At 33.5% G+C, this 27,037-nt stretch overlaps 4 protein-coding genes across 5 annotated transcripts; 3 read left to right on the top strand and 1 right to left on the bottom strand.

Moving 5' to 3' along the window:
- Positions 1 to 3,103: 3,103 nt before the first annotated feature.
- Positions 3,104 to 6,458, top strand: LOC113854834 (transcription factor MYBS3). Its single transcript, XM_027486090.1, has 3 exons — positions 3,104 to 3,499; positions 4,461 to 4,669; positions 5,134 to 6,458. Exons 1-3 carry the CDS (start codon positions 3,232 to 3,234, stop codon positions 5,665 to 5,667), a joined length of 1,011 nt encoding a protein of 336 aa, XP_027341891.1. The 5' UTR covers positions 3,104 to 3,231; the 3' UTR covers positions 5,668 to 6,458.
- A 2,517-nt stretch (positions 6,459 to 8,975) lies between these two features.
- Positions 8,976 to 10,347, top strand: LOC113854787 (histidine-containing phosphotransfer protein 4). The gene is made up of 6 exons (XM_027486003.1): positions 8,976 to 9,032; positions 9,381 to 9,511; positions 9,619 to 9,687; positions 9,858 to 9,929; positions 10,116 to 10,188; positions 10,297 to 10,347. Exons 1-6 carry the CDS (start codon positions 8,976 to 8,978, stop codon positions 10,345 to 10,347), a joined length of 453 nt encoding a protein of 150 aa, XP_027341804.1.
- A 622-nt stretch (positions 10,348 to 10,969) lies between these two features.
- Positions 10,970 to 21,669, bottom strand: LOC113854786 (MMS19 nucleotide excision repair protein homolog). 2 transcript variants are annotated; one of them, XM_027486002.1, is made up of 20 exons: positions 21,555 to 21,669; positions 21,392 to 21,454; positions 21,186 to 21,240; positions 20,786 to 20,883; positions 20,056 to 20,214; positions 19,666 to 19,725; positions 18,446 to 18,634; positions 17,803 to 17,856; positions 17,516 to 17,602; positions 16,678 to 17,392; positions 14,783 to 15,162; positions 14,522 to 14,595; positions 14,182 to 14,287; positions 13,191 to 14,044; positions 12,873 to 12,948; positions 12,616 to 12,727; positions 12,145 to 12,221; positions 11,640 to 11,720; positions 11,314 to 11,393; positions 10,970 to 11,212 (listed from the first exon to the last, which is right to left on the bottom strand). In XM_027486002.1, the coding sequence occupies exons 1-20, from the start codon at positions 21,624 to 21,626 to the stop codon at positions 11,179 to 11,181; spliced, it is 3,426 nt and encodes a 1,141-aa protein (XP_027341803.1). In that variant the 5' UTR covers positions 21,627 to 21,669; the 3' UTR covers positions 10,970 to 11,178. The 2 variants fall into 2 exon arrangements, 1 of the variants encoding a protein (XP_027341803.1); XR_003502797.1 differs by lacking the exons at positions 10,970 to 11,212; positions 11,314 to 11,393; positions 11,640 to 11,720; positions 12,873 to 12,948.
- A 319-nt stretch (positions 21,670 to 21,988) lies between these two features.
- LOC113855369 (clavaminate synthase-like protein At3g21360) lies at positions 21,989 to 23,473 on the top strand. The gene is made up of 2 exons (XM_027486991.1): positions 21,989 to 22,672; positions 22,905 to 23,473. Exons 1-2 carry the CDS (start codon positions 22,074 to 22,076, stop codon positions 23,263 to 23,265), a joined length of 960 nt encoding a protein of 319 aa, XP_027342792.1. The 5' UTR covers positions 21,989 to 22,073; the 3' UTR covers positions 23,266 to 23,473.
- Positions 23,474 to 27,037: the final 3,564 nt, after the last annotated feature.

Below are 27,037 nucleotides of genomic sequence, written 5' to 3'. Positions count from 1 at the left end.
TCTTTTATTCTCGGAACGTACGTTTAATCAAAGATTGCACGTTAAAGTCACAACGGCCAACCCCCTTGAGCATGAGCACGTTTTATGTTAATTGGTTCGATGCAAATAATATAAGAGAATCGCTAATCAAGTTATTTAAAAACAAACAGGTCACTACAGGGATCACATGTTCTATTACTAAGTGAAATTTATGTATTTTGTTTAATTATGTGTTCAGTGTATTCTCTATTTAATGAGATTAACTCGAAATTTATTTGATAATAAAGGTATAGTGTTAACATTTTTTCGAAGGTAAAAAGACAAAGTTTGGACGAAAAAAAGAAAGAAAGATAAAAAGAGAAAAAACACAACCCTTATTTGTCACGTGAAAAATAAGGAATTAAATCACTGTTGATTTCTCTACTCTCTAGTCTCTATCCAACAAGAGATGGGTATGATGAAATATTATATAAAACTTGCACCCTATCGATATCCTTACATGATCCGAACTCGCTACCTAATTTTAAAGATAGAGAATAATATACAAAAGCCAGAGGAATGAAGATAATATTTACAATGACTGTCTCTAATATGTTTATTAGATGGCTAGAAAAGCAAGAAATGTAACAAGAAGTGGATAATATCACGTGTTACTTGGGATTTTTCAATTACATGAATTTTTTTTAGTCTTATTCATATAATCGGATATCAGATTCTAATCCCGTTTGGTCACATCTGTCACAGTACAACCCAACCTATAAGTGCTATTACAGTCTCTTTATTTTGTGTTGCAGTAGAGTTGACAAGCTCCATATAATTGCTGTATTGGATTATTGTATTTTTTGAAGAGCTGATGCAACAGACCAACAGTGGTTTAAAGACCGAAGATACATGATTAGGTTAACAATGATGATGATAGCATATTTTATTAGTGGCTGATGTTTTTCTTGAATATTATTAAGATAACGAGCAATCTGGCCCCTACAGTTTTGTCGACTGAATGAATCTGATCCATAAACTGAAAGGGCTTACAGTGAACAGTTGAATTAGGGAAAAATAATAATTAAAATCATATCCCTTAAAAAAGTTAACAAAGAATTACAAAATTTCAATCCAATTCAACATGTAAAACATCTGTTCAATTTTAATAACTTTTTTTTATTCTAAGACCAATCTAAACCAAAAATGAAAAATTTATTAATATTTATAGTAAGGTAAAGATAAGGATAAATCCATCCCATACACACTCTTGTTTTTACGTTCACCTCAATCTAATAATTTTCTTTCCTTTTTTGTTTAGAGTGATGTAAGATAAAAAATAAAATATTAAACTAAAGGTATTTGTTTAAATAGAAATAAACACAATTAAAAAAGGTAGGACTAACAGAAATAATATTTTTCTTTTTACAAAAGAAAAAAACGTAAGTACCAACATATGAATTTTTATAAAAATTACAGAAACTTGTAATAAATGTTTGGATGGAATTGTTTTTAACAAGATAGTTGTTTATCTAAACATGTGTTAAGTAGTATTTGTTTAAAATGTCAGAATTATGAACACATATTTTATAACAAAAATTTGTGAAAATGTAGTTATTTAATTAAAAGAAAAATAATTAAAACTCTCATAAAACCATAAAAAGGAAATAATTAAAACTCATAAAACCATAAAAATATTTGATAATGAGCAAACACAAAAAAATAATATACATGTCACGTTAGTTGATGATAAATATCCATTAGAGGATAGAATTTGTATCCGCGTTTGTTCTCCAACACTTTTTCTCTTTAAAAGTCATTTAATCTTATTTTACGAATCAATAAAATATTTATTTAAAATAACTATAAAAAATATTTTAATAATCAGTTATGTCAACAATCAATTATTACTATCATTAATTTTATAAAATAAGATTTATATTTAAATGTATTAAATGAAAAATAAGATAATTCATTTATTTTAAATTGTATAATAACTTTATAAAAATGAAAAACTGTTTACAATAATGAATCGTTAGATATAAAAATAAAAAATAATAACTTTAAAATTTTATTTATCTTTAAAAAGTAACGTCTTGTTAGAATACTAACCGATTTCCTTCTATTTAAAAAAGTTATTTCTTTTTTAAGTACAATTAGGAAACAGTTTATTGTTTTATTTTAATCTCTTGTCATTTGTATCTTAATTGTTAAATGGATATCAAACCAACTATTAAATTTTTTCGCTACAGTGAGCACGGTAAAGTCAAGTCAAAATTTGACCATAAGAAGTAAATACAGAGGAAAGAAAAGGTTAAAGAAAATTTTTAAAATAATAATAATAATTTTCAGTTGAAGAAATGTATTAAAATTGAATGTGATAAATAAAAATATAGATAGAGAATGACATAAAAGAATATTAAGTAGTGTGCTCCTATCATGGCAGAATTTTGTCTGTTTTCGTTATTTGTGATGATCTAACATTTTGTTTGATAGAATAAAAGAAAAGTAAGAGTAATAAAAATAAAATTTAATTTGGAAAAATAAAAAAATGTAAAAGTTTGAATTCTTATTTTAATTTTTTTTGTTTTCTTAACTGAAAATGCATCGTTATGTTTTTTTTTTATATGACAAATTGACATCATGATTAAGTTTTATGAATTTATTTATTTTACGTGTTTTAGCTTAGAATATTAAAAAAATAAGAAAATGAAGTAATTTAAATTATGATTTTAATTTTTAATTTTATTAAATATGATTATATTAAAAATTCAAAGAAAGAATTCTATCATACATAATAACTGTATTTGACTTAAACAATATTATTTTTAATAAGAAATTCATGATCTCTAAAAAAAAAATGATAAAAATAAGGATTGAATATATAATTATTACTTAAATATAAAAAAAAATTTGAAGATGCAATTAAATAAAAAAGTTGATAAAGTGAAGTGGGAGCAATAGCATGGAAGGAAGCAGGAAATGATATGAAACGCGTTGAAGAGCGATTTGAAGCAAAGAAAGAAATGAGCGATGCAGCGCGTTCGACTAGAGTGAAATTCCGGAAATAGCCCCAAGATAATAAAAAGTGGCGAAACTATCCACCACCTTCATTTACCTTAATTAAGCAAACACATGCACACTTTTCTTTTTCTTTTGTTTTCCGTTGGTTCATTCTCAATCTATAATCCCATTTCTATATATCATCGCATCCTCATTCTCCTTCTTTATCCTCCTCCAACCGTATTCCACCGAGTCACGCGGAGGATCGCCATGACTCGGCGGTGCTCCCACTGCAGCAACAACGGACACAACTCCCGAACGTGTCCCACAAGAGGGGGCGGCGGAGGAGTCAAGCTTTTCGGAGTTAGGTTAGGAAATGGATCCATAATTAAGAAAAGTGCAAGCATGGGCAACCTCAACCATTCCTCCAATCCAGGTTCACCCTGTTTCGACCTGCCTCATGAGGGAGACGCCTATTTGTCCGATGACCCAGCTCATATGTCCACCCTCGCTAACCGCCGCGGAGAAAGAAAAAAAGGTATGAAGAAGAAATATTAGATTTTTTATTTTATATTTTAACGATTCTAATATTATGCATTTCTTTTTTTGTTTCTCGAAAGTGATATTTATTAATTTTTTAAACTTCGTATTTGAGATTGTTTTCAAAGTTTGGGTCTCGATGGAAATGAAAAACAATTTGGTGGTTAACGGTAGTAGCCCATTTTGTTTGCCGTGTTATATCTGTCTTTAATCTCAAGTTGGGCTTTATTGTTTTACCATGGTTGTGTTGTGAATTTGTTGCAGTTTATAAATGTTTTTATCAAAATAAGATTTTTTCTTTCTCTTAATGTTTTTCTCTTTTCTATTTTGTTTTTTCCCCCCCTACATTTTATGGCACTGCAGCTTGAATTTTGTAGTCGCTAACTTGGGAATGTTTACATTGGTTTTAAATCTTATTGATGATTATGCATTCTTCCATGGAATCTGTTACCTCGGATACATTACCATGACCTCTTTAAATTTATTTCGGGTGAGAAATTATCATCAAAAGTAAACGTGCAAAATTAGTGGCCTTTCTGCCTCATGGAATCTGTTAAAACTAGACTCAAAAGAGTCTGTTGCTTGAATCAAATTGCCTTTTTGTCTTAAAACCAGAAAAAAGCAGTGTTCTTGGATGACTTAACTAGTTTAAGTAGCATTGTTTGTTTAGCTGTTTTTTCGAGTTCAAGTTTATTGTAAATATGTCAAACAGGCTACATATATTTGGAACATCTTCAGCTTGACACCTTAATACAGAGTTGGTGCTACCTGTTAACTCTTTTTTTTTATGTCTCAGCCTCTTAGCTTTGTGCTGCATTTGACGTGTTTCCAAGGATATTAGTTGCTGTTTTGGATTATTGTATTTTCTTCAGTACAGCTGATGCATTAAGCAAGCTAGGTACCCTTTTGTATTTGCTGACTGGATTGCTTTATTCAATTCATACTTTTATGTGTTTTAGGTGTTCCATGGACTGAAGAAGAACATCGGCTGTTTTTAATTGGTCTCCAGAAGCTGGGCAAAGGAGACTGGCGTGGGATAGCACGTAGGTTTGTGGTATCAAGGACTCCTACTCAAGTAGCAAGTCATGCCCAAAAGTATTTTATCCGGCAGAGTCATGCTACCAGGAGAAAGAGACGTTCCAGTCTTTTTGACATGGTTCCAGACATGGTTGGTCTTCATTTATCATATCTAATCCAACTATTGTGTACACATCCTTTGTCTATATATGTTGTCTCATAAAAAATGGAAATTCAAACTAGTGTCACGGTTGCTAATACATGAACTCCAATTTATAAGCAATTTAAAAATTTTTGTTATTCCCATTACATGTTTCTTGATTACATGTCATGTCATGTTACTTTTGGAGAATACCTTGATGTGTTTGGCTTGAATATCATGACTTGATAACATCTTGATCGTGTTGGATTTCTTGGCACGTTGACACTGGTTTCTGCTTTAGACAGACTTTTCTATTAGTGTGACACATTCACAGAAACCTTTGTTTGCTAATGAAAGCAAATGGGATCATCCTTCTTTTAGCTGGGCATTGATTGTGAGTGATGTTTGATGAGTCGTGTAGAATTTTTATCTGCATTTTTTCCTTTAGCTAACTTTTTTCAATCACATGTCAGTCTTCAGATCCACCCTCGGTGCCAGAAGAACAAGTGCTGTTTCCACCATCCGATAACTCACAACCCTTTAATGGAAAATCACAGCCTTCACTAAATCTCTCCCTTAAATCCGAATTTGAACCCATGGAAACTACTTCTCAAGAAAAGATGGAAGAGGCCAATGAAACTACGATGGGATCAAATGGACTGACACCAATGGCACATCATGGATTCATGTCTGCTTATTTACCTGTTCAATTTTCCACATGGCCATCAATTGCAGCTCCCTTTGAAGCAGTTAATGGAAGAGAGAAATCCCAACATCAGGTCCTCAAGCCAATCCCGGTGATTCCAAAGGAACCTGTGAATGTTGATCAACTTGTGGGAATGTCGCATCTCAGCATTGGGGACAAACAAGTACTTGACATAGAGCCTTCCCCACTTTCCTTAAAGTTGTTAGGGGAGCCCTCAAGGCAGTCAGCATTCCATGCAAATGCTCCAGTTGGCAGTTCAGATTTAAACAGTGGCAAGAACAATCCAATTCAAGCGGTTTGAACTTGAAGACAGCAGGCCTTCTTTTGGTCATCTTTTCATTTGTACTATCATATATACCTTTTTTTTCCTTCTGAGCCCTAGTTTTTTAATCTTCCAATTTGTAGGAAGTTATGTGGTGGTATGTAGCTCAGGTTAGATTAATTCTTGGCAAATATTCATTCTTTCTAACTGTAAACAAATGAAAGCTTCAATAATCAAATATTCACCAAGAGGTCCCTGTTCCTCTAGGTTTCTTTATAAAGAGTGAGTCTGGATATAATTTTCACCAAGTACTTACAAGAGAAGAAAGAAAAATAAGTTAAAGCAGGGGGCGCCGAATAACCTATCATTCCCTGTTTTCCATGTTTGCTACAAGGATCCTGTCTCGTGCATTTGAATAAAAGTTTGGCAGACAGAACAAAAATTGCCTTTAGTAGGCATGCTAGATTCCTAGTTGATTTCAACAATGTTTTTCCAAAGAGTGGATTCTGAAGATGTTTAGGAGAGTTGATGCTTCCAGACAAGAATAACCTCCCAAATCCACTGAGAAGTAAGAAAGCAACCTTGTCTAACCTATTCATAATCGCATCAATTCCCACAGGCTTGAATTATTCATATCAGCACACATTTCTTGATGAGAAAAGAAAAGAATTGATGTGCTTTTCAGGTCCTGTGAGCAGCTAATTCATTTGGGACACTATGCATTGCAATCATGTCCCTTTCAATGTAATTGGATCCTCCTCGCTGTAGGAAACAGGAGATGAAGGCTAAGTTTTCTGGTATAAAAATTAACATGAATGTGTTGAGATTTTTACTGTTATGCTAAGTCTTTAGTTTACCGTCGCCGAAATAATTTCTGATTAAAAGACATCTGAATTTTATTCTAAAGACAGTTTTAAAGTCATCAATCATCATATGTTGCCAAATGCAGTACTTATTTGGTAAACTTGTCTGTTCTTTTTTCTTTCGGTCACGTTGGTACCAATGATTCTGCATTTGGGTTGGTTGATATGGTACATATCAGTTTCTTATAGAGATTGAGCATTGTCCATGGTGGGATTCTTATCAAAATAGGAGAGAGTGATAAGAAAAAAAACTAAAAAATAAAACCAACAATCTGCCAGACTAGAGAAAAAACAGAGAAACCAGATTGTGATCCTCTTTCACCCACCCAAGACATTCGACTTTTTAACTCTTTTTACAAAGGGATTCGGAATAAAGAAAGAATAGAAAGAGTATCTCTTCTTTAACACACCTCTCTCCTTCAAAACATCTTGATTTGCTGAAATTGTGGAGAAAGAAATGACATTGATGTAAATTTTCTGTCAATAAATTTTTCCGTGTTAACTTTTTTCCCATTTTCCCCCTTCCTTGTTAACTCTAATAGCGTAAACAGAATGCTAATTAGTCAATAAGAGAGCTGTTGGAGAAGTTTTTGTAGCATCTGCGGTGATATATACATGTATTTCAAGTTGTTAGATTATCAGGTTAACGTACATTCAAATGGTCTTTCCTTCAATTAGGAAGCTTACAGCTAGTATTTTCATTTTTCTATGGTTCTCTAGACTTGGGAATCACTAACAGAATACGTTGATAATTAATAAATCAAGCCAATGTTTCTAAACATATAATAGAAACAAGTAGAAAAGTCAACCGAAATTCAAGTTTGTCTTCACCATTGCATCATTGCATTCAATTTGGCTAATATCTAAATTCATTTTAGTTCACGCAACATTTTTTTTTTAATCAAATTCACTTTATTTAAGTAAAAATCAATTTTTTTTAAAAAAAATTGTAAGAGTAAGAGTACAAGAGGAGATGAAAAAATTCGGAGAGGGGACTTAAAAAGAGTTGAAGGGAAAGGAGGGAGGTTGGAGTTGAAGGGAGGAGAGTTGGGAAGGAAGGAAAAGTAAAAAATTTTATTTTTATTTAAGCAAAATTTGTTTAAACAAAAATGAAATTAAATAATCTAATTTCTTGAATAACGAGTTATTAGTATTTAATTCTATATAAATCATGGACAATGTGACACTTGTCATGTAAAAGTAGTGAAATTAACTTTACCTATTAAATATGTTTGATGAAAGTATATAATTTTTTATATTGGTGTAATATTATATAAGATAAGAAATTATATACATATTTTTTTATTATAAATTATAATATTTAAAAGTAATAATGTATTGAATTACTATGAATTTTTTCTTTCTAATAAAAATGTATTAATATAATTTTTTATCTTTACTTAGATTAGAAAAATCCTTCTATTAACTGTTAAATCAGCTGTTATCATTCTATCTTCTTTGTTTAAAAATGTACGTAATCCATCAATTTGTGCATATTTACTTGAACAAAATATTAGCTAACAAGTTTTACTTAATTATTAGGGGTTGACGCATGTTCAATTCGATTCATGCTAGTAATGTTTTATTTGTAAATTATTTGTGAGTATTACTATAATTTTTTTTCTGTAAATTGGTGTCATGAAATTAACTTAGTTGAAAGTAGAGAAGGAGAGTGAAGAAATTTTAATAAATAAAGAGAAAGAAAGAAAAATATCAATAATATACTGTTATACTCAGGGGGATAAAATAAACTACTTTCCCTCTTATCCACATCTTTCAATATTGGAACAAGGATAAAAGTTGAAAAGAAGAGATTTCAGCTCACTCATTTCTCTTCCTATCCCCTTCAAGTTTCTAAAACAATGATAATATTTTCACATTTTCTTTCTTTTACATCTCATTCTTACTCTTTTTTGGTTGTCCCGTTCTTATTTTTTTCTTTTTTACCCTCAAATAATACCCCTTTAAGAAATGCCAAAATATCATCACCCTTTCTAAAATAAGTGTGGAAAAATGTAAAACGTGTGTTTTCTTTGTTCCATTTACCATCCATGACACTCCTCCAAACAATGATATTTTCACACTCCCATTTAGAGTCGTGAAATGAATGTAGGTAAGAAAGAGATAAAAAAGGTAAAGAGAAAAAAAAAGGAAAAAAGAGAGAAAATAGAGATGAGATAAATAATGCAATAGGAAATCAAAAAAGAAGGAAAAAAAAAGTAAGTATAAACGAAAATACAAAAGGTAAGAAAAAGCAAGTGTGAGGATACTGTTGCAGTCTCCTTCACAGTGCCGTATGAAGTGACCCTCTTCACGTTATTGAATCCATCATATTCTGTTTCCTACTTCCTACACGTAGGACACCTTTTCGCTGCTATAAAAACTCCTCCAATCCCCACTTCCATCTCATGCGTTTCCACTTCGGCCTGCAACAGCAATAACATTTCGAGCCTTTATTGTCTGTGTTTTCTTACATTTGAAAAAATGGACACAAACCAGTCACGCAAGGTTAATGCTATGAAACAGTCCCTCTTTGATAAGGTTCTTCACTAATTCTAACAACATTTTTTATGCATGTGATGTGTGATCTTCACCTTCTTCCATTGCCACACACCATAAGTTATACATTCAGCCTTTTACTTTGTGAAATGCGTCTTAATGATGAATACGTCATTGTTAAGGGTATTAAGGAATAAACGAAAGAATGGCAATGGATGATCACTTCAGAATTGTTAACAGTCATGACACGGTGTTTCGTTAGCATAGTACAGCAACGTTAGTACTAGTAGTAGACGTGAATGTCACATATATATTTATTGATTTCGTAATACAAAATAATGTTTTTAGTTACAAGTTGATCATGGGATTTCAAATACTTATCCATTACAGGGATTTCTGAATGATCAGTTTAGCCAACTGGAACAACTACAGGATGACGCTAATCCTGATTTTGTTGAGAAAATAGTGACCCTTTACTTCCGCGAATCACTTGGGAATATCTCGAACTTGGAGCAGATACTGTACGTTAATCAATTTTCATCATACTTTGCATTTTCTTTACATTCTCTGCTTCAATTTTTATTTTTTAAAACTATGTTGGTGTTATTGGGTGCTGTGGTTGTTGCAGGAAGGAGAATCCACTTGATTTCAACAAGATGGAAAGAATTATGTACGGGCTTAATGGAAGCAGCTCAAGGTAAACGCAATTGAATAATCCATCCATAAGTAAAAAGAGAGAAAACAAAAGTAATAATAATAAGTTGCGTCGAGTGAAATATTATATCATCAAGTACATACTGTGTTGGCTTTGTTTATTACAATGAATCCTAATGGTTTGATTGTTTTTCTTTCGATATGGGTTTGTAGCATTGGAGCCAAAAAGGTGACAGCAGAAATCGTTGTGTTTAGGGAATATTGCAGGGCAGGAAATGCAAAAGGGTAATCTAGCTTTCACTCTATTTTTCATTCAGTAACGATCACACTAGCATTTCCTCAAGCGTCCTCTATTTTTCTCAATAACTACCATTTCATTCATGTGTAGAATTTTGGATCATAAAATTCCAGACACTCAATTTGTTAGTGTCCTAAATATTGATAGTTCTGTCGCTGCGTGTGAATAAACAGATGCAAGATGAGCTTCCAACAACTGAAGAAAGAACATGAAACACTGAAAAAGAAACTTGAAGCTTATTTTCAGGTGACCATAGAGTGCGACTTTTGCATGTGAATTTGTTGTCTTTAGCCGTGTGGAAAACTAAACGCCCCTTTTTGATTTTTGGGTCATTGGGCTCCTTTGTTTGTGCAGTTGGCTAGACGACAAGCTGGGCCCCTTGAGACATCATCTCGACCCAAGTAAAGAGTTTACGAATGTGCATTGAGGGCAACACTGTCCATTTGGGGATATTATTATGCTTCCAATGTTTGTTTAGTTATCAAATGTTCAAGGAAACCTGCTCTAAAGCTTTTTAGTTCTTATTACTACTGCAACAGAAGAACTGTTTTCCATCAAATTAAAGGCAATGTCATTGCAATTCTCAGTTACTTATTTTTTGGGGGATCTAAAAGATCTAAAACATGAAAAATGGGTCACATCCCTACCCAAAGTGAACAGAACAAATGTGCAAGACAAAATACTACCAAAAAATACAAAGACGCACATGCTTGTCTGCCAAACCTTGTCTAAACCAAATTTTTCGTAACCTTGTGGAACTCTTTACATCATTTTATTTATTGTAGTTTGAAAAATAGTAGTACGTATTAAACTCGTCCTTTCTTCATGCAAGCTATATAATACACGGTTCGCCCGGATAACAAGTTTTAAATAAAAACATTGAACTTTGTTCTTAATTCAAAAAAGCCTTTGTTTTAGTTTATAAAAAAATATCGAAATAATTTTTATTTTTAAATTATATTGTTATTGTAAAATGTTTTAAACATTTTAAACTTAAATTTTTTAATTATAAAAAAATATTGTCCCTTTACATCATCCACAACCAAATTGATAACTATCACCTATTAGTCGTTAACGCAGATATAGATGTGCACAATAAGATTAATAACCTACAATATTTACAAGTTATTATCTACGATTTAAAAAAATTTCAGATTTTCCATCTGAAGAAAGAATCTCTATCAGAAAACAAGGTTCAAAAGCATTTCCAGAAGCCTTGGAAGTTGGTTTTGAACTTCAGAAATGAAGACTCCTGGATGACATCGATGCCCTATCAAAAGTCAAGCAAAGATAAGTCAAATTAGCAAGTACAACAGTTATTCGACCAAACAAAATTGTTTGTACATATTCCCAAAACAGTTAAGTATTAACCATGCTTGCCGACATTTGACAGCTTCATGGCGAACGGCTCTCTTTCTATCGTCAATACACATCGATATTGCTCGTAGAACCTAATCGATATGAAAAGCATAAAGAGTAAGAAAAAGACGTTTAACACCCATGTTCCAAAAAATCGAAAATACAAAACAGGTCAATAACTCGCACAATATATCTCTGAACACGTTGATTCAAAGCATTGAACACAATGGAATGTGAAAAAAGCAGAAGAGCATTCTATTCAAGTCATGATAGAAAGATAAAAAAGAATATTTGTCAACAACTAAAAATCAACCTTTTAAGCTAAAAGCATGACAAACCTGTGTCCTCATAGGATAGATACGAGTATGGGGCAGCTCAGCCAAGGCAACGAGGCATTGAATAGCTGTCTCTCGAACAAGCTGCACAAATAAGGAGAAATCTACCATTAACATTATTTTTATTTTTGACTTTGATTGGTTTAGACTCTAGACAATAAGATGACAACAAAGTGATGAGAGGAGTCTAAAGGTTTTGGCAGGAATTCTACAGTAGAAACCCTTTGCAAGTAATAATTTAGAATGAGTCTACAATTGTCAACATGTCTAGACTATTCGAACAGTCATGTTGTCCTCGAAATGTAGCTCAAGTAGTAGCTAGCAGGATATGTAGCTAAATGGACGGGACTGAAAGCTGCCATCACAAATTCCCCACCCCCAGACCAGAAAAAAAAAAAAGAAGAAGAAGAAGAAAGAAACTGGCATGTCTAACAGGGAATAAAGCTCCTTTACAACTCAAGTCAGCAAATTTAGGCAGTAAATAACTTCTATAGCTAAATTTTGATACCGTTTTATGAGGGTAGTCCACAAGCTTAATCAGACAACTGATGATAATACGTACATTCTCAGTGACAGCTTCTTGTCCTGCATGCATGAATAGAGTTTACATAAGACAGTATATCTACAGATTAGTCGTTCTTCTTGCCAAACATAACATTATCATTATCAAATTTGTCCCAAACACAATTGAAAACACAAGTAGAAGCTATACAAAGCCAAGTGCAGCAAGGTTCCGGAAACTAGTAACTGCAAATACCAGATGTTGGACCAGAATCTAGCAACAAGTGTAATGGTGGATTATCCTTGTGAAAATTTTTATTAAATCACAATTGATCCTTACAATGAACCAATTTCTTTCCCGCAAATAAATCATAAAAAGAAACAAAAGGAAAATAAATTCAAATTACACTAAACCATTATGTCTTAACCCTATAAATTCAGATAATACAAAATTAAGTACTATAAACATCATAATTACCATTTTTCTCTGTCAATATCCCAGATAAGACCAGCAACAGACCATACAAGATATCTTTATCTTGGGTATCTTCTGTTAACAGGGACAAGCAATCCAGGAGAATTGGTATGAGCTGCAAAATTTGCCAGGGAACTAACTGAATTAAAACTGGTTGATCAAGAAAGCCCAACACAATATGCTTTGATAGAAAAAGAAAATAATTAGTCTGATAAATGAAGATATGTAATTGCTAATAGTTTAAAATTTCTCAAACTAACCTTTTTAGCTTCATTCAATATAACTATCAGTGGAGTATCTGAAATGATATGCGCTAGAGACCGATACAAGAAAGATCTGAGATTGTGCAAAACAGCAGGTTAGACATTTGTTGGGGAGCGAGAGACAGGACAAAAGCAAAACTCTCAGTCAAAACAGCTCATTGGCAAATTGGCAATACTGCAGTGTTTGTATGTATAAGGGGACCTTGTACACAATTCTAGTCAATATGGCATCAAAATAATAAAAATATGCTGCTGACAAATGCCACTAGGAGGAAAAAATAGTTTTTATTTTGAGTGAGAACACAATAAATCTACCTGGACAGTGAAGAATAAGATTTTGTAATCAACTGTTGAAAGATAGGCATCATAGAAGAGAAAAATCGTTGCTTATATAGAGGCCGTATTATGGCATGAAATTTTCTGTTCAAACAAACTTCTGAATCACTCATAAGAATATGAAAAGCATCAGCAGCGCATTTCATTACTAAAGGATCCTGAATCTGCTTTTCAGTATTTTCAAATGAATCTTTGATTGAAGGCAAGGCAGTCTTTGTGGCTGATATTAAGCACTCCACAAAAATCATAGTGATGTCTTTAATCTTTTCATGACCGCGCAGAAGTAAACCTTTTCCAATCCATGAGAGCCCCCAAATGGCATTGATTTGAAGCAACCTATCATTTGCAATGCCCAGGCATATTTTAGTAAGAACCATTTCATTCCCATTACTTCCATTGCTCATACTAGAAAACCATATTTTTGTGTTAAATATAACATCCAGAGCTTCTTCCAGAGTAAGATCGCTAGGGTTCTCTGCACTGTTGGATACTGAAACAAATTTGTTAAGTATGGAACCCAAGGCCTGTGCAACTGGAACAACACCCCTGAGGAGGGTTATTATAAATAAATGCATAAGTATTTTTATATTTGGAATGTGTGTTTTGGGGCAAACTGCAATAACTACTGATGCAAATAATGAAAGTATCCATTCATCTCTAAGGGAAATGTCATATTTTCCAGGAGTTAGTGGTAATCTTTCCACTTCTTTAAGCCGGAAGTTGGTATGCGATGATAGTATACTGTAAGCTTTTTGAATTATAAGATTTTGACTCTCTATAGAGCAACTTGCAACAGAAAGTTTCATTGCTTTCATCATTGCATCAAGAAGAACCTGAAGCACAAAATAGAAAAAATGATCATTTACTACTTGAATTTTATATTTAATTGCAAGTATGTAATAAAAAGTTCAGGATTTTAATTATATTCATAAAATATTTAAGGAATAGATGAGGGTCACGGTTATATAACCTTTTCCTCAAATGGAGCACTGAAATCCATGCAGTTTCCTGCTTGACTCCAAATGTCCATAGCAAATTGTACTGCAAAATCCTCTGAACTTCCATTTTCATGGATCCTGCCCAGATTCAATTCAAACAATCAGATTAATAGGAAATTTTGTCAGATGCTAATCCTCCCTGCTCCTAGCACAGAGAATAGCATTATATTGGTAATATTAGACAAACTGAAAGCTAGTCCGCTCTTCCTTAATTCAAATACAAAATATCAGGTATTTTCATATCATAGCGAAGAGAATTGAAATAGTTGCAGCAAAATGAATATAATATACAAGCCCTGAAGAGTTGAATACCATGGGAGCAACTTGCAAGAATAGCACTCCAAAAGCTGAAGAGCAATTTCTGAAGACCTTAAATTTCTATGGACCTAGATGAAAAAAATGGCAGAAAGTTACAATCACATCCAAAAATTTAAATCCACAATAATACAAGGACGACAAGCAAAAATGTTGCAGCAGCCAATGACAAAATAAACCTGAGGACATTCTAAAAGTGAAATAATATTCTAAGATGCCTTCAAAGGATCAGATAGAATGTTGAAGTTATATACATACATAAACCTTAGATAGATTGGCCAATACAGCTCCTCCCAAACCTTGAAGAATTGTCAGCATATTTTTCATTCCAGTCATGCCTATATCAGATAATGCTTCCACTTTGAGTGAAAAAGGCAGATTAGTGTTGTCCAGAGACAGAAGTTCCACAATTTTTTCTACAACAGAACTCCTGTAGCACATAGCTTTTTCAGACTCATCAAACTTTTGAACAAATGAGCCAATATGAAATAAAGCTTTCAATGCTGCTTCCCACAATATTGTTTTGTTGAAATCCTCTATGATAATTGACATGAATTTCTTCAAAATATTCTCGAATATTGATTTTTGTATTGGAAAAACATCTAAATGAAACATAGCAAGTATCTGCAAACCCTTCACTGCATATCAGTACCGACAATAAAAAAGGATTCAGCAATGTGAAGAAATTATAAACTCACAAAATCATGATTCAAATAATAAATGTGCATCACATAATAAATTGTAAATGCCTGGATATTTTATAACTTTTTTGGGTCATACATTTCACACATAAACATAAATCCTGAACACTCAAGTTATTATAACTTTGTTCTGAATTCTAATTAATGATTTAAACGTAATAGAGTCTACAGAAATGAAAACGAGATAATTTTAGTTTAACAATCTGCCAGAACCAGCAATCTGATTTTATACACCTAAACTAAATAATAAGAATTTGGCATCAAAATTAATTAATCAGATTCTGAAGTGACACTAAAAAATTGAAAACTTATTCTTTTTAACTTCAGTACATCATCAATATGCACCACCAATTATGGATTATGTCGAATAGAAAATAGGTAATAATTAATACAGCCAGGCCATGATAAATTATGAATGTACAACTTCAAAGGATGGACTGCTTCAGAAGGAAGTGGGTAAATCCACACTGAATACGTGCCTGAGAGTTGACAGACTACATATTGTTCTGTTCAGCCAAGGAAGAATGACCTATCTAAGTGTATTCTTTGAATACAGAACAAATGGACAAACGCTAAAATCAACTTACAAGGCATAATTAAGGCCACATAAGTAATACACTAGGAGTTCATTATGTGGGAAAGTATCTTCTGCTTCTCCTTGATTTATACTTGCCTATTCTTCAATCCAGAAAGGAGAAACAGAGGATTCTTTTGGTGTTTTCTCATATAATTGATTTTCCAACACTTGATTCACTCAACTATTTATCAGAGTCTTCTCCTTGTCAAACCAATGTGGAAATCCAAAACTCCCTCCACTGTCAACTCTTTTGCATAGAGACTTCATAGGGTTAATCACATAAAAAATATCACCTTTTTCCCCTATGTGATATGTTCTTGCTCAGAAACAGTAGCCTGTTTATTTTGCAATTTAAGATAGTTATTTTTTTAAGGAATATTGCCAAGTTAGTTGTTTCATCTTGGAGCAGTTTCTCATGATACATTGCAAAGGTTGAGTTTTGACTTTTGACAACAATAAGGAGGCTCTGATTTTATGCCAGTGCGCAATTTTTACAATTATTTCATTGAGAGGAATTTTTGTATTTTTAAAAATTCCTTTTTACCTTAGATTTGTAATGGTATGGGATTGGGTTTATGGATTTGCTTTGTTGACATGAAGATTGGAAAGCTTTGCTGCATTTTTGAGCCACTCTGGCTTGCTGCTATTTTTCTCTGTTAGAAGGATTTCTTATCCTCTCCAAATATGCTTCTTTCCCATCTTTCTAAAAACTTATATCTTTTATCAAAAATAGAAAAACATCATCACTTCATGACACATTCTCATAGATAGCTATTTCAGAGTAAATTGAACAAAATATGATGAAAATTATGGAAAAGAAACTAAGAGTGAGTACTTACGGGAAAAAAATTTCTCAAATAAAAAAGAGCAATTACCTCCAACGTATATATCTGGATCAAGGAGACATCTGTCAGCACTTACTGCCAATACTGAACCAAAGGCATTCAATAATGGAGTTGAAAAACTATGAAGCATAGTGCAAAATGTCTCATGCTCAAAAACATGTTGCAGTGCTGCTTCCTCAGATGCAACAGCTAATTCCCTGCATCCTGCAAGTAGTTCAATGCAGAGATAAAGGAATCCAAACTTAACTCTCAAAGGGGGAAAAGTATCACCATTTGCCAAGCTATCGATATTAGTAACAGAAAATCCCAAATTATCCATCATTCTGGAGAAGAGACTTTCAAACACTGCATTGCAAGAAGAAATGGTAGTCTTGGCAGCAATAAAGAGAATACGACCAACAGCATGTAGTTTCTTCTTTTCTTGCACAGGAATAGCATCATATATCTCATAAGAGGCAATGGTGTTGATAATAATGTTGACATCGCCATCGTCAATTATCAAGCTAACTAGCAAACTGCTATTTTGCACAATAAGCTGCTGAAGGAGGGACAGAGCTTCCATCACAATTTCATTCTCTGGAAAGCCAATACCTTCTATGGGTGCTAGAGTAAAAGAAAAATCTGGCTCCTCCAAATAGGTAGTGATGGTGTCTTTTAATGCAGACCAAATAGCCCTAGCATATTTTGCCATTCTCTCTGCTCCATACTTGGAAGAGCATGCTCTAAGATATTTTACAGAATCAATCTGAATGCAGAAAAACATAGAAAAATATGACTGATTAAATTTTTTTTTTTAAAAAAGTGTACAGGCGTTTATGCAGATAATTTAGCATAAAAAATAAAATGATAATCTATTATTAATACCAACCTTTGCTGAATGTAGGGAAGAAGAAAGTTTCTCAAGAAGCAGAGGAATGACAAATGGCTCAAAAAGAGGAGTAGAAGAGAATGCAGACTGCAGAAAAGTAAAATAATTAGCTTATATTATAAAAGCAATTTTTTGAATTTAAAAAATGAGAGCAAGAGTGAGAATGAAAATGAAGTAATAATTTTAAAATTCCAGAGGTTCACATCAAAGACTAAATGATTAATTATAAGACAATGTCAACTATTTAAAGCAAATCACCACAAAATCTGAATGATAGTTCAACATACCATCAGAGACCTTGACAAGTCATCTTTTAGCAAGTGAGTATCTCCACTGATTGGCTGGAAAAGAAACAGAGATTACAAATAAATAATACAAAGTGAGAATAGATATGTTATGATGTCCCTTACTGGCTAAAATTATGGTCAAAATACTCGTTATAAAACTTGGACAATCCTCTCCCCTTGAGATAGATTTTAGGAGTGAGTTAAGCTAGGTTCATTTCTAATACAGTATTAGAGCTTATCCAATTTTAATGTTAAACCACCCACAAATGTCTAATTTTGCAAACTTCAAATGTCTAACACTGGATGTAAGGGTGGTTTATTAAGATATTCCACATTAAGAATATAACCAAAATACTACTGATTAGAGTTGGGCAACCCCCCTTTTATCAAACAAGCTTATTAGAGTGAATTAGGCATAGTGCAGTTTAATAAGAAATTTACGCAAAAAATGTCCATCCTGTTACAGTCTTCCATCATCAATATAACATGGCATGGCAACATAAGTGCAAAATAGGTCTACAAGCATTCACACCAACCAAATTCTTCAAGTGTCTGAAACATACATGCTTAAGTGATGCACAGAAATCAGTACATATAAATGGAAGGTGCTAAATGAGAAAGATATGTGAAAGATTAAGCTTACATGTGTAAAGTGAATGGGAAAGTATGGTTCTAAAATATCAAAAATATCTTTAGCAAAGCTTGCAAGTAGACCAGATGGATCAGGATATAATTGTGCCAAAGATTCAACAATATGAAAAGCGAGGATTAAACATTCTGGATCTTTTTCAGCATCTATGGCTTCACAAATCCCATAAATAGGGTCCTCCCCCTACAATAGAGCAAAGAAGCAATAAGTTATTAGATTACAGGGGAAAAGATAGCCCATTGATGTCATAGAGGTATCAGCAGCAAACCTGTAAAGTCTTTTAGATAGTTATGAGTAAAAGCTGGCTTACATAGATTACATCTTTGTGATAACAGAATGTAAGTCAGATATTGGCCATCATATTTTTATTCTTTTTAGCTGGATATATTATCCTCTGCCCTTGTACATCACCATTTTATACCCCTAATAATATTTACTTGTATACAAAAAAGCAATAGATTGAGTTCCACTATATGCACCTCAAGTTAAGTAAAACAAGAAAGATACACTTATATTTTTTAAAATACTACAAGTATGCTTGAGAACAAATATTTTTGGAGAATTTTTTGAGTTCTCTCAGGACAATGCAGGGGAAAAAAAGCAATTATTTTTCCAAAATAAGCATAACACAAACACACTCCAAATAAAAGTCTTTAAGATTACAAATAATTCATATTTTAAAAACATGAATTAATATTCAATCATGGAAAACAATCATTGTATAACAAAATGGGATTGCAATGAAACTTTTGAGAGTAGGAAGTAGATCTGTGCAGTTACACATAAATCAAAAATTGATCTAACTTGCTATTATAAAGAGAAGAAAAGGGACATATAATAAACGAAGTAATTCTTCTCAACATAGACAATCTACATGATGTTTCTTAAGTACTCAAGGTGATAAAATATGAGATACCACAACACTAATCAACCTGCTGTATAGACTAGTCCCACTCACATTAGCTTCACAACTATGCTGTCTTCAGCTAAAGGTATAGCTGAGAAACTCGCAGGTTATATATATTGTATGCACAGAGAAGTGGCAGCAGGAAGAAAGGGAAGTAGTTGTGTTAAATAAAACCAACATCAGAAAATACATTTGAAATTAAGAAGTGACATTAAATATCATCAAACAGAATAATAAATGTTCACGACATTCATTCTCTTTTAGCTTTATTTATTGCTATATAGAAGTTTAGGGAAGCTAGGACTACCAGCGGTGTAACAGCATCAGAGTAGTGTTCTAGCAGGCAATCAAGCAGTTCAAAGCATAGCTGCAGTACAGAAACAAAGAGTGTATAAAGATGAGATGCCAAGCAAATATAGCCTAAATGCAATCAGAAAAGGGCAAGAACTACAGAAGCACTGCATAGAAAAATATTTACCATAACATAACAATAAACAGTCAGAGTCAGATTAATTGGTAAGAAAATTGAAGCCAATATATAATTGCTCCAAGTGGTTATATTTACTTTTAACAGAGTTCTTTTTATGAAACTATCTTTCTCTCAAAAATATTTTTAATGTCCTTTCTGATTAGGGATAATTCTAAGTACAGCAGAAGCTTTAAATTTATTGGCTTTTTGGCCATAAAAATGATTTACCTTCCTGTCAAACTGTCCTAAAGATTGAACTTGCAAGTATTGTAAAAAAGACTGAGCAATGGCTGTGGCATCACTACAAGTTACCGTACCCACAACACTTTTTCTCCTTATCAGCGCCAAGCAACCCAATAGTGCACCTCGTACTGCTCTCCAATCTGCCTGATAATAAATAATATTATATTGTTTATGCTATTAGAAAATCTAGTGAGAAAAATGGATATGATAAAAGAGAACGTAGATCACCAATCACGACACTTTTGTAAAGTCAAAATGCAAAAGGATCCTGTTTAATCAGCAATGCTCAAGGCTCAATGTGCATAAAGTTTCATAAAATATCAAAAGTCAAAACTTGAGACAACTAAGAAAACTATCAAGCTTGATTTAATGAATCACACATCTGAATTTTTTCAAATTAATAAATGAAACAAAGTTATGCAACCTCAGTATGTTATCCGTAAGGAAGAGTCTTGGTAATTTAAAGCTTATAAACATAACATCAAGTTCAAGCCCCTCAATCTCCACCATGAAATCAGCTCAATCCGATTCCAATCAAGCTTTGGACCATGAATGAAATCCCAATGATATGGAAATAGGAATGGAGAAGGAATTGCAGGAATAAACAGAAGGAATAAAAAAGCGGGTGACAGATACAAGATAGAACAAAATTTTAGAAAAAGTCACAACCAAGAACTTTAAAAAGTCATGCAGCAGAAGAAATATTCGTACTGACCAGTCTGTCCTTGAAGAATTCAACCAAGCTGTGTATAGCTGCACTTCCAAGTGGTTTTGATACAATACGAGTAAGAACCTCCGCCAGAAGAAGAATTCCTGAAGAAATGTTTCCAAGAGACATTCAGATATTCATTAATAAGAAGATAATCCAAATTCCCCTAAAGACATACTATCTAAATGACACCAATACATGAAAATGCACGATTAGAGAACACCTCTGTCTCTGTCTATATAAATGTTAATTTGTACAAAACTAGCATAAATTTAAGCTCGAGAAAATTCAATCAAATGCAACATCGGTTATAACCTCCTAATGACACATAATTCATCACAATTTTGTTCGGTTCACTACCCTTGTTCATGATTTGAGCTTTAAAATAAATAAATAAATACGGCACCTCTTGCGCGTACAACGTTATCTGTAGTGGTCAAATACATCCCTAACTCTCCAACCTAAATTTTGAAACAGGAAAAACGAAGACAAGTTAAGCAAAGACACAAAATAAGCAAGCACGAATACATGGAAAGTTATACTTCTGTAAATTTGGTTGTTTAGGATAAAAAGAAAAGGAGTGACGATAAGAGAAAGCGAAGTGAAAGGTACCAGTGCTTCCAGAGGTAAAGCGTCAGCGATTACGAGACAGGCAATTGCGTCCAAACTTGCAGCCTGTAGTGCATAAGCGCAATCAGCAAAGCAACAACGTGGATCATTGAAATGGGAGGGAAGAAGGAATTACAAGTAAGGAGAAGGAATGGAGGGAAGTTACCTGGTGAGCAGCAGAAGAAGAGGAGTCAACGTAGGACTCAATGTGGCGAGTCAATTGAGTGGTTTCCGCCATGGGAGATAACTGAGGGTTTAGAATTCACAATCACAATCCACAGATACACTACAATAAAGTAGTTAGTGTGTAGGGTTTAAGAAGCTGATGCACTGCTCCACCCCGCGGTCCCCACTGACACATGTTTTTCACTTTTCTCTTTTAAAATTTTATTAAGTTATAGGCTATATTCTTCCAAGTTACGATAATTTTCTACAATTGTTTTTGTTTTGCATCAGAAAGGGCCTCGTGTTGTTTTTAGCCGGGTCCATAATTCTTTCATTTTTGGACTAATAAAGCATGCATGAAGAAAACCAGCCCAATATATGGGCCCAAACATGAAGTGATATGGGCCACTGAGTGGCGCTGTTGAACCTGGTCGCAGTTTCCGTCTAGATGGTTACGTTACGGGGAAGATGACCCTGAATTTGTAGCGTTGTGTTGTTGTGAAGTTATCAAAGAAAAAAGATGGAAGGTGCATTTGTGGAAATCCAAGTTCCTCAGCAGAAGCTTGTAAACGGAGTTCCGTTCCCTGCAGTAGTGTCTCCCGCAACTGCGAACCCTCTGACGCACTCCATCAAAACCAACAAATCCTTCATCGAATCACTTCTACTCCAATCCGGTGCCGTCCTTTTCAGGGGCTTCCCCTTAACCACCGCATCTCACTTCAACGACGTCGTCGAAGCCTTTGACTACGATGAGCTTCCCTACGTGGGTGGCGCCGCTCCTCGAACCAACGTGGTGGGGCGCGTCTTCACCGCGAATGAATCCCCACCCGATCAGAAGATCCCTTTCCACCACGAGATGGCTCAGGTTCCTGAATTCCCTTCCAAATTGTTCTTCTTCTGCGAAGTGGAGCCTGCGAGTGGGGGCGAAACCCCCATTGTTCTTAGCCATTTGGTATATGAAAGGATGAAGGAGAAGTACCCTGATTTCGTCCAGAAACTAGAGAAGCATGGTTTGTTGTACACCAGGATTTTAGGAGAAGACGATAACCCCTCTTCTCCCATTGGCCGTGGCTGGAAGTCAACTTTCTTGACCAGTGACAAGTCCATCGCTCAACAAAGGTGCAATTCATCCAAAATCTCCCATTGTTTATTTATTTATCATTTTTCTGATCAGGATAGTAAATTTATATTAAAAGTTGTAAATTTCAATGTATTAAGATTATTAAATGCTATATTTTTTAATAAAAATTATTTCTAATATAACTTCTTGCACTTGCAATAGAAAATTCAATTTATTTATTTATTTATTTTATATGAAAAATAAAATAAAAATTGTTTTTTGATTTTGAAGGGCTGCTAAATTGGGAATGAAGCTAGAATGGTTGGAAGATGGAGTGAAGACAGTGATGGGTCCGATCCCTGGTGTGAAGTATGATGAGAGGAGAAAACGGAAGATATGGTTTAATAGCATGGTGGCTGCTTATACTGGCTGGGAAGATGAACTGAATGATCCTGTTAAGGCTGTTACGTTTGGGGATGGGGAGGCATTACCTGCTCACATAGTTTATGATTGTCTCCACATATTGGAGGAGGAATCTGTTGCCATTCCTTGGCAAAAAGGGGACCTTCTCTTCATTGATAATTGGGCTGTACTTCATTCCAGAAGATCATTTCATCCACCTCGCAGGGTTCTAGCTTCCCTTGTCAAGTAACCCTTGTATCATATTACTACAGTGTTAGTGTTGAAATATTTTTTATATTTCCAATCTGATAAATAAAAAGGTCGAGACAAATTAGTACAAGTAGTGCAGAACTGCCACCATTACGTTATGTATGTACTTCTATGGTTGTAAATGCAGTAACTTCCCACCGATTCCTCCTGAAAGAAAGAAAGACGTGTCTTGTTAGATTTTGGTCACTTTAGCGAAATCTGTTGTTAGATTTGACTCTGAGCTAGACGGTCTTCAATTTTCTTGGGTGGTGAAAAATATATTGTCCCCAACCATAAAACATAACAGTAGAAAATGGACAAATCAACTTTACCTTAAATAAACAATCATGGGGATATAGATCCATCGTAATAGGATCAGCGAGGCTCTCGTGTTTTAGATGCTCATGGAATCAGGAGAGTTCCTAAGAACTGCCAATATCAGCAATTTAACAGATATTACGACATTGCCCCGGAAACCAGTTGCAACTTGCACTGGTTAACCTAACGAACACGCAATTACAAATGAAGCAAGGAGAAATGTAGAGGCATAGTACAGAACAAATCCGACAATTTTTACTGAAAGGCACAGATGTTTCAGGCAAGTTTTGTTGTTTTGGTTTCTCCCTCATTTGTTTTGCCGACAAGTTACCATCAAGGGGCATTTTTGGACAACAAAGAAATCACCTATTAGCACGATGAAATCTGCTTGGTTTCCTATAATGCCCTTTAATTAAAAACCCTCACATATAATGTATTTGAACTCTCAAGAGTCTTACATGAATGTCATCATATCTTAGTAGCGTTTTCATTGATTCTGTGTTCTTTCATTATGTAAGGGACATAAAGATGTCATATTAATCAATTTTTTGCTTCTGATATATTTTCTGGGTGGTATTTGTTGTCTTTTTCTAGTTCGTTGCAATTTTTTCCCTTGGAACTAAAATTTTAAATTACAGGATAAAAATTATTTTCCAAAACATATTTTCGAAAGTATATATAAATTGTAGTTCTTGTTTATCTTTCCAGTCTTGTATAAAAAGAAGCATTGAAGAGAAAAAGCCTAGAGACGGAGCCCCAACACGTGGTGGCGGAGATGACATTGGCGTTTTCCCAATACTGTATCATCATGACATATGTAAAGGCCTTGTTTATGATATATTTCATTTAACAAAAGGAAAGGCTTATGTAACCTGCCAAGGGCTTCGGTTAAGGCCCAAATAAGAATCAACACGGATCTTATGATGAGCACTTGGAGAACTGATTTCTTAACAATAGCTCATGGAGAAACCGAGTCACTATAGATATAAGTGAAGGCCCATGGCCCAATACCCTACAGCTGCTTCCAACATTAAGCTGCCGAAAGTGAGACAAAATTTGACCCCAAAAAAAAAGGGAACAGAAGAACCCCTTTCGGGTGTAATTATATGCATTGAATTTTCATTACTGTTACTAAAATCTACATTATTCCAAGTCAGGTCAGAAATAAAAGCTACATTATTTCAAAGCAATCATTTGATGCTGTGCATTATCAAAAGCAAATATGCATGCGGGAAATACTTATTTGTACATTCCTTCATTTTTATCAGTGCAATGTTCCCTGTGGAGTCGTTTTAATTTAATATTTGGATAATTCTAAATAAGACAATTTCTTGAAAGTTCAAGAAGTACAATAAATAAGCCGACTAATACCAAAAAAAGAGAACTTGTGATCTTGTAAGAATCCTAATCTTCCACTACTCAAATGATATAGAAGGAAAAGAGAGAGAATCAGTCCATAAATCCTTTCATACCAGTAAAAACAGAATCATTTCATTCTTGAAAAAAGAGAGAACCATTTCATTCTGGACAAAAAAAAATCTTACAATTCGTAGCTAGGTAGCATCTTGCAGGGCAAAACTATAAAAAAAATTTAGTGGGGTGTCAAATACATAATTCATTTACACATCTTCATTCTAAACCTTTTAGAGATCAAGTAGACTTCATTTATTTGAAGAAAAAAAAATACATACGGTAATTCAAATAAAAACTTGGTTTGGGGTGCGATTGCCCCACCCCTACCCCTGAATTAGACAACCTTGTTCGAAAACCAAAGAGCAAACCGAATTAATTAGGATAATCATCATCTTCTTTTTTTTTCCTTAAAATAAATTTAAAAGACACACATGCGCAAGTTGTATAGAAACAGATGAACTTGAAGACCAAGTGCCAAATAAGTTTCAAAGCCTCTTTTACCTTGTTGACTAACTAGAGTTTTAGACATGTGTCACTCATAGAGGTCTTCTACTCCTTCGTCCTTCCCTCTAAATAAGAATAAACTTTAGCCATTTATGCTCCAAATATTATAGTGGTGCATAATGCCTCGTCGCAATCATTCCGGGCATAAGTACCCGTCCTAAAGACATAAGGATTGATGCTTTCATATCACAAAACACTCAACATAAATTCATAAAACCCTTTCATTTGCTTTTGGAGAAAAAACAAATGTAAAATTATACAAACGTATGGTCCCCCTTTGATAGAGTCACTTTTATAATCATAAAGTTATAAATGAGTAAAATAGATAGAGGTGACTCACAGGGTATTAGCATGTCTGTAACATATAATATTCTTGAATTTTACGGCATCTACTAAAGTACTTATTAATTCCGAGACTATTTCTATAAAATTTTATTTTACTAAACTTCGGAAGGCATCATATTGTCAAAGAAAAAGCATTATTTGTAGTGATTTGCATTCGGAGAGAGTGATCTTATTCCCCTTCAGTTGTGATTCATAGACGGCTGAAAGCACCACGAAGATCGCCAATCAAATCGCATACCCAATAAAATACAGCAAAGTGCAAAGAGGCTAAAGTTCAAAAGAAAACGGATAAAATCTCTAATATTTTCTTTTACACAACATTTGTCTCACGTTCTTGGATTTTTAACCTTATTAAAACAAAATTGTTAACTTTGATATAATAAATATGTTATTTTGTTATATAAGAATTATTAATAAATGTTTAAACTCAATTTAAAAGATCAAGTTAACAAAACCCTATTAAAAGTCATGGATTAACGACCTGTTAGCTTGAACTCGAAGAAAGCGTGGAGAAAGAACAATATACATAGTATGTAGACAATAATTCTGACCCTCATAAGATAAAAGGAGATCTTTGGGATCCTGAGTCGATTTTATTACACATAAAAATTATGATAAGAAGATTAATCCGAGTGACACAATCGAAATCATGACATGACCAACTCTATTATACTTTTAAAATAACAAAGTAAATAAACAATGTGTGTACATTCAAGAGAGGGAATCTTTGTTTTATTGACTTAATTTAGAACAAAATCTCAATTACCTAGTCATCATCAAATTCAAAGAAGACCAACTCTTAAAAGGCAATCCTATATGGTACTACTGGTAAAAGTAATTTATTTATGTCAAGACTAAATTTTGGTCTTCAATTGAGGAAGATCAATCTTTTGATGATGGAAAGTCATTTAAGCCAACGAACATTGACGCACAAAGACCGATAAATGGATAAATTAGAACAATCTTTCACTAACAGTGGCTGCTGTTTCTACTTGTCATTAATTCGCTTTTAATTTGCATTTTAGCCTGAAATTCTTTCTCCGAGTCATCACTAAATTTACGAACTATTCCTGTTAATTTTTACTAAAAATTTAAAGGCAAAAAGAAAGAAAGAAAATTTGAATTCAAAAACCAAATTCTACTACCACGTTGATTAGATTAAGCTTTTCATAGAGTTAGAGCGTGTTTTATTC

This window comes from Abrus precatorius, unplaced genomic scaffold, assembly GCF_003935025.1.
Source record: "Abrus precatorius isolate BTA unplaced genomic scaffold, Abrus_2018 Scaffold11, whole genome shotgun sequence".
NCBI lineage: Eukaryota > Viridiplantae > Streptophyta > Magnoliopsida > Fabales > Fabaceae > Abrus > Abrus precatorius.
The sequence above is the reverse complement of the archived record's forward strand: the minus strand, read 5'-3'. Positions and strand labels throughout refer to the sequence as shown.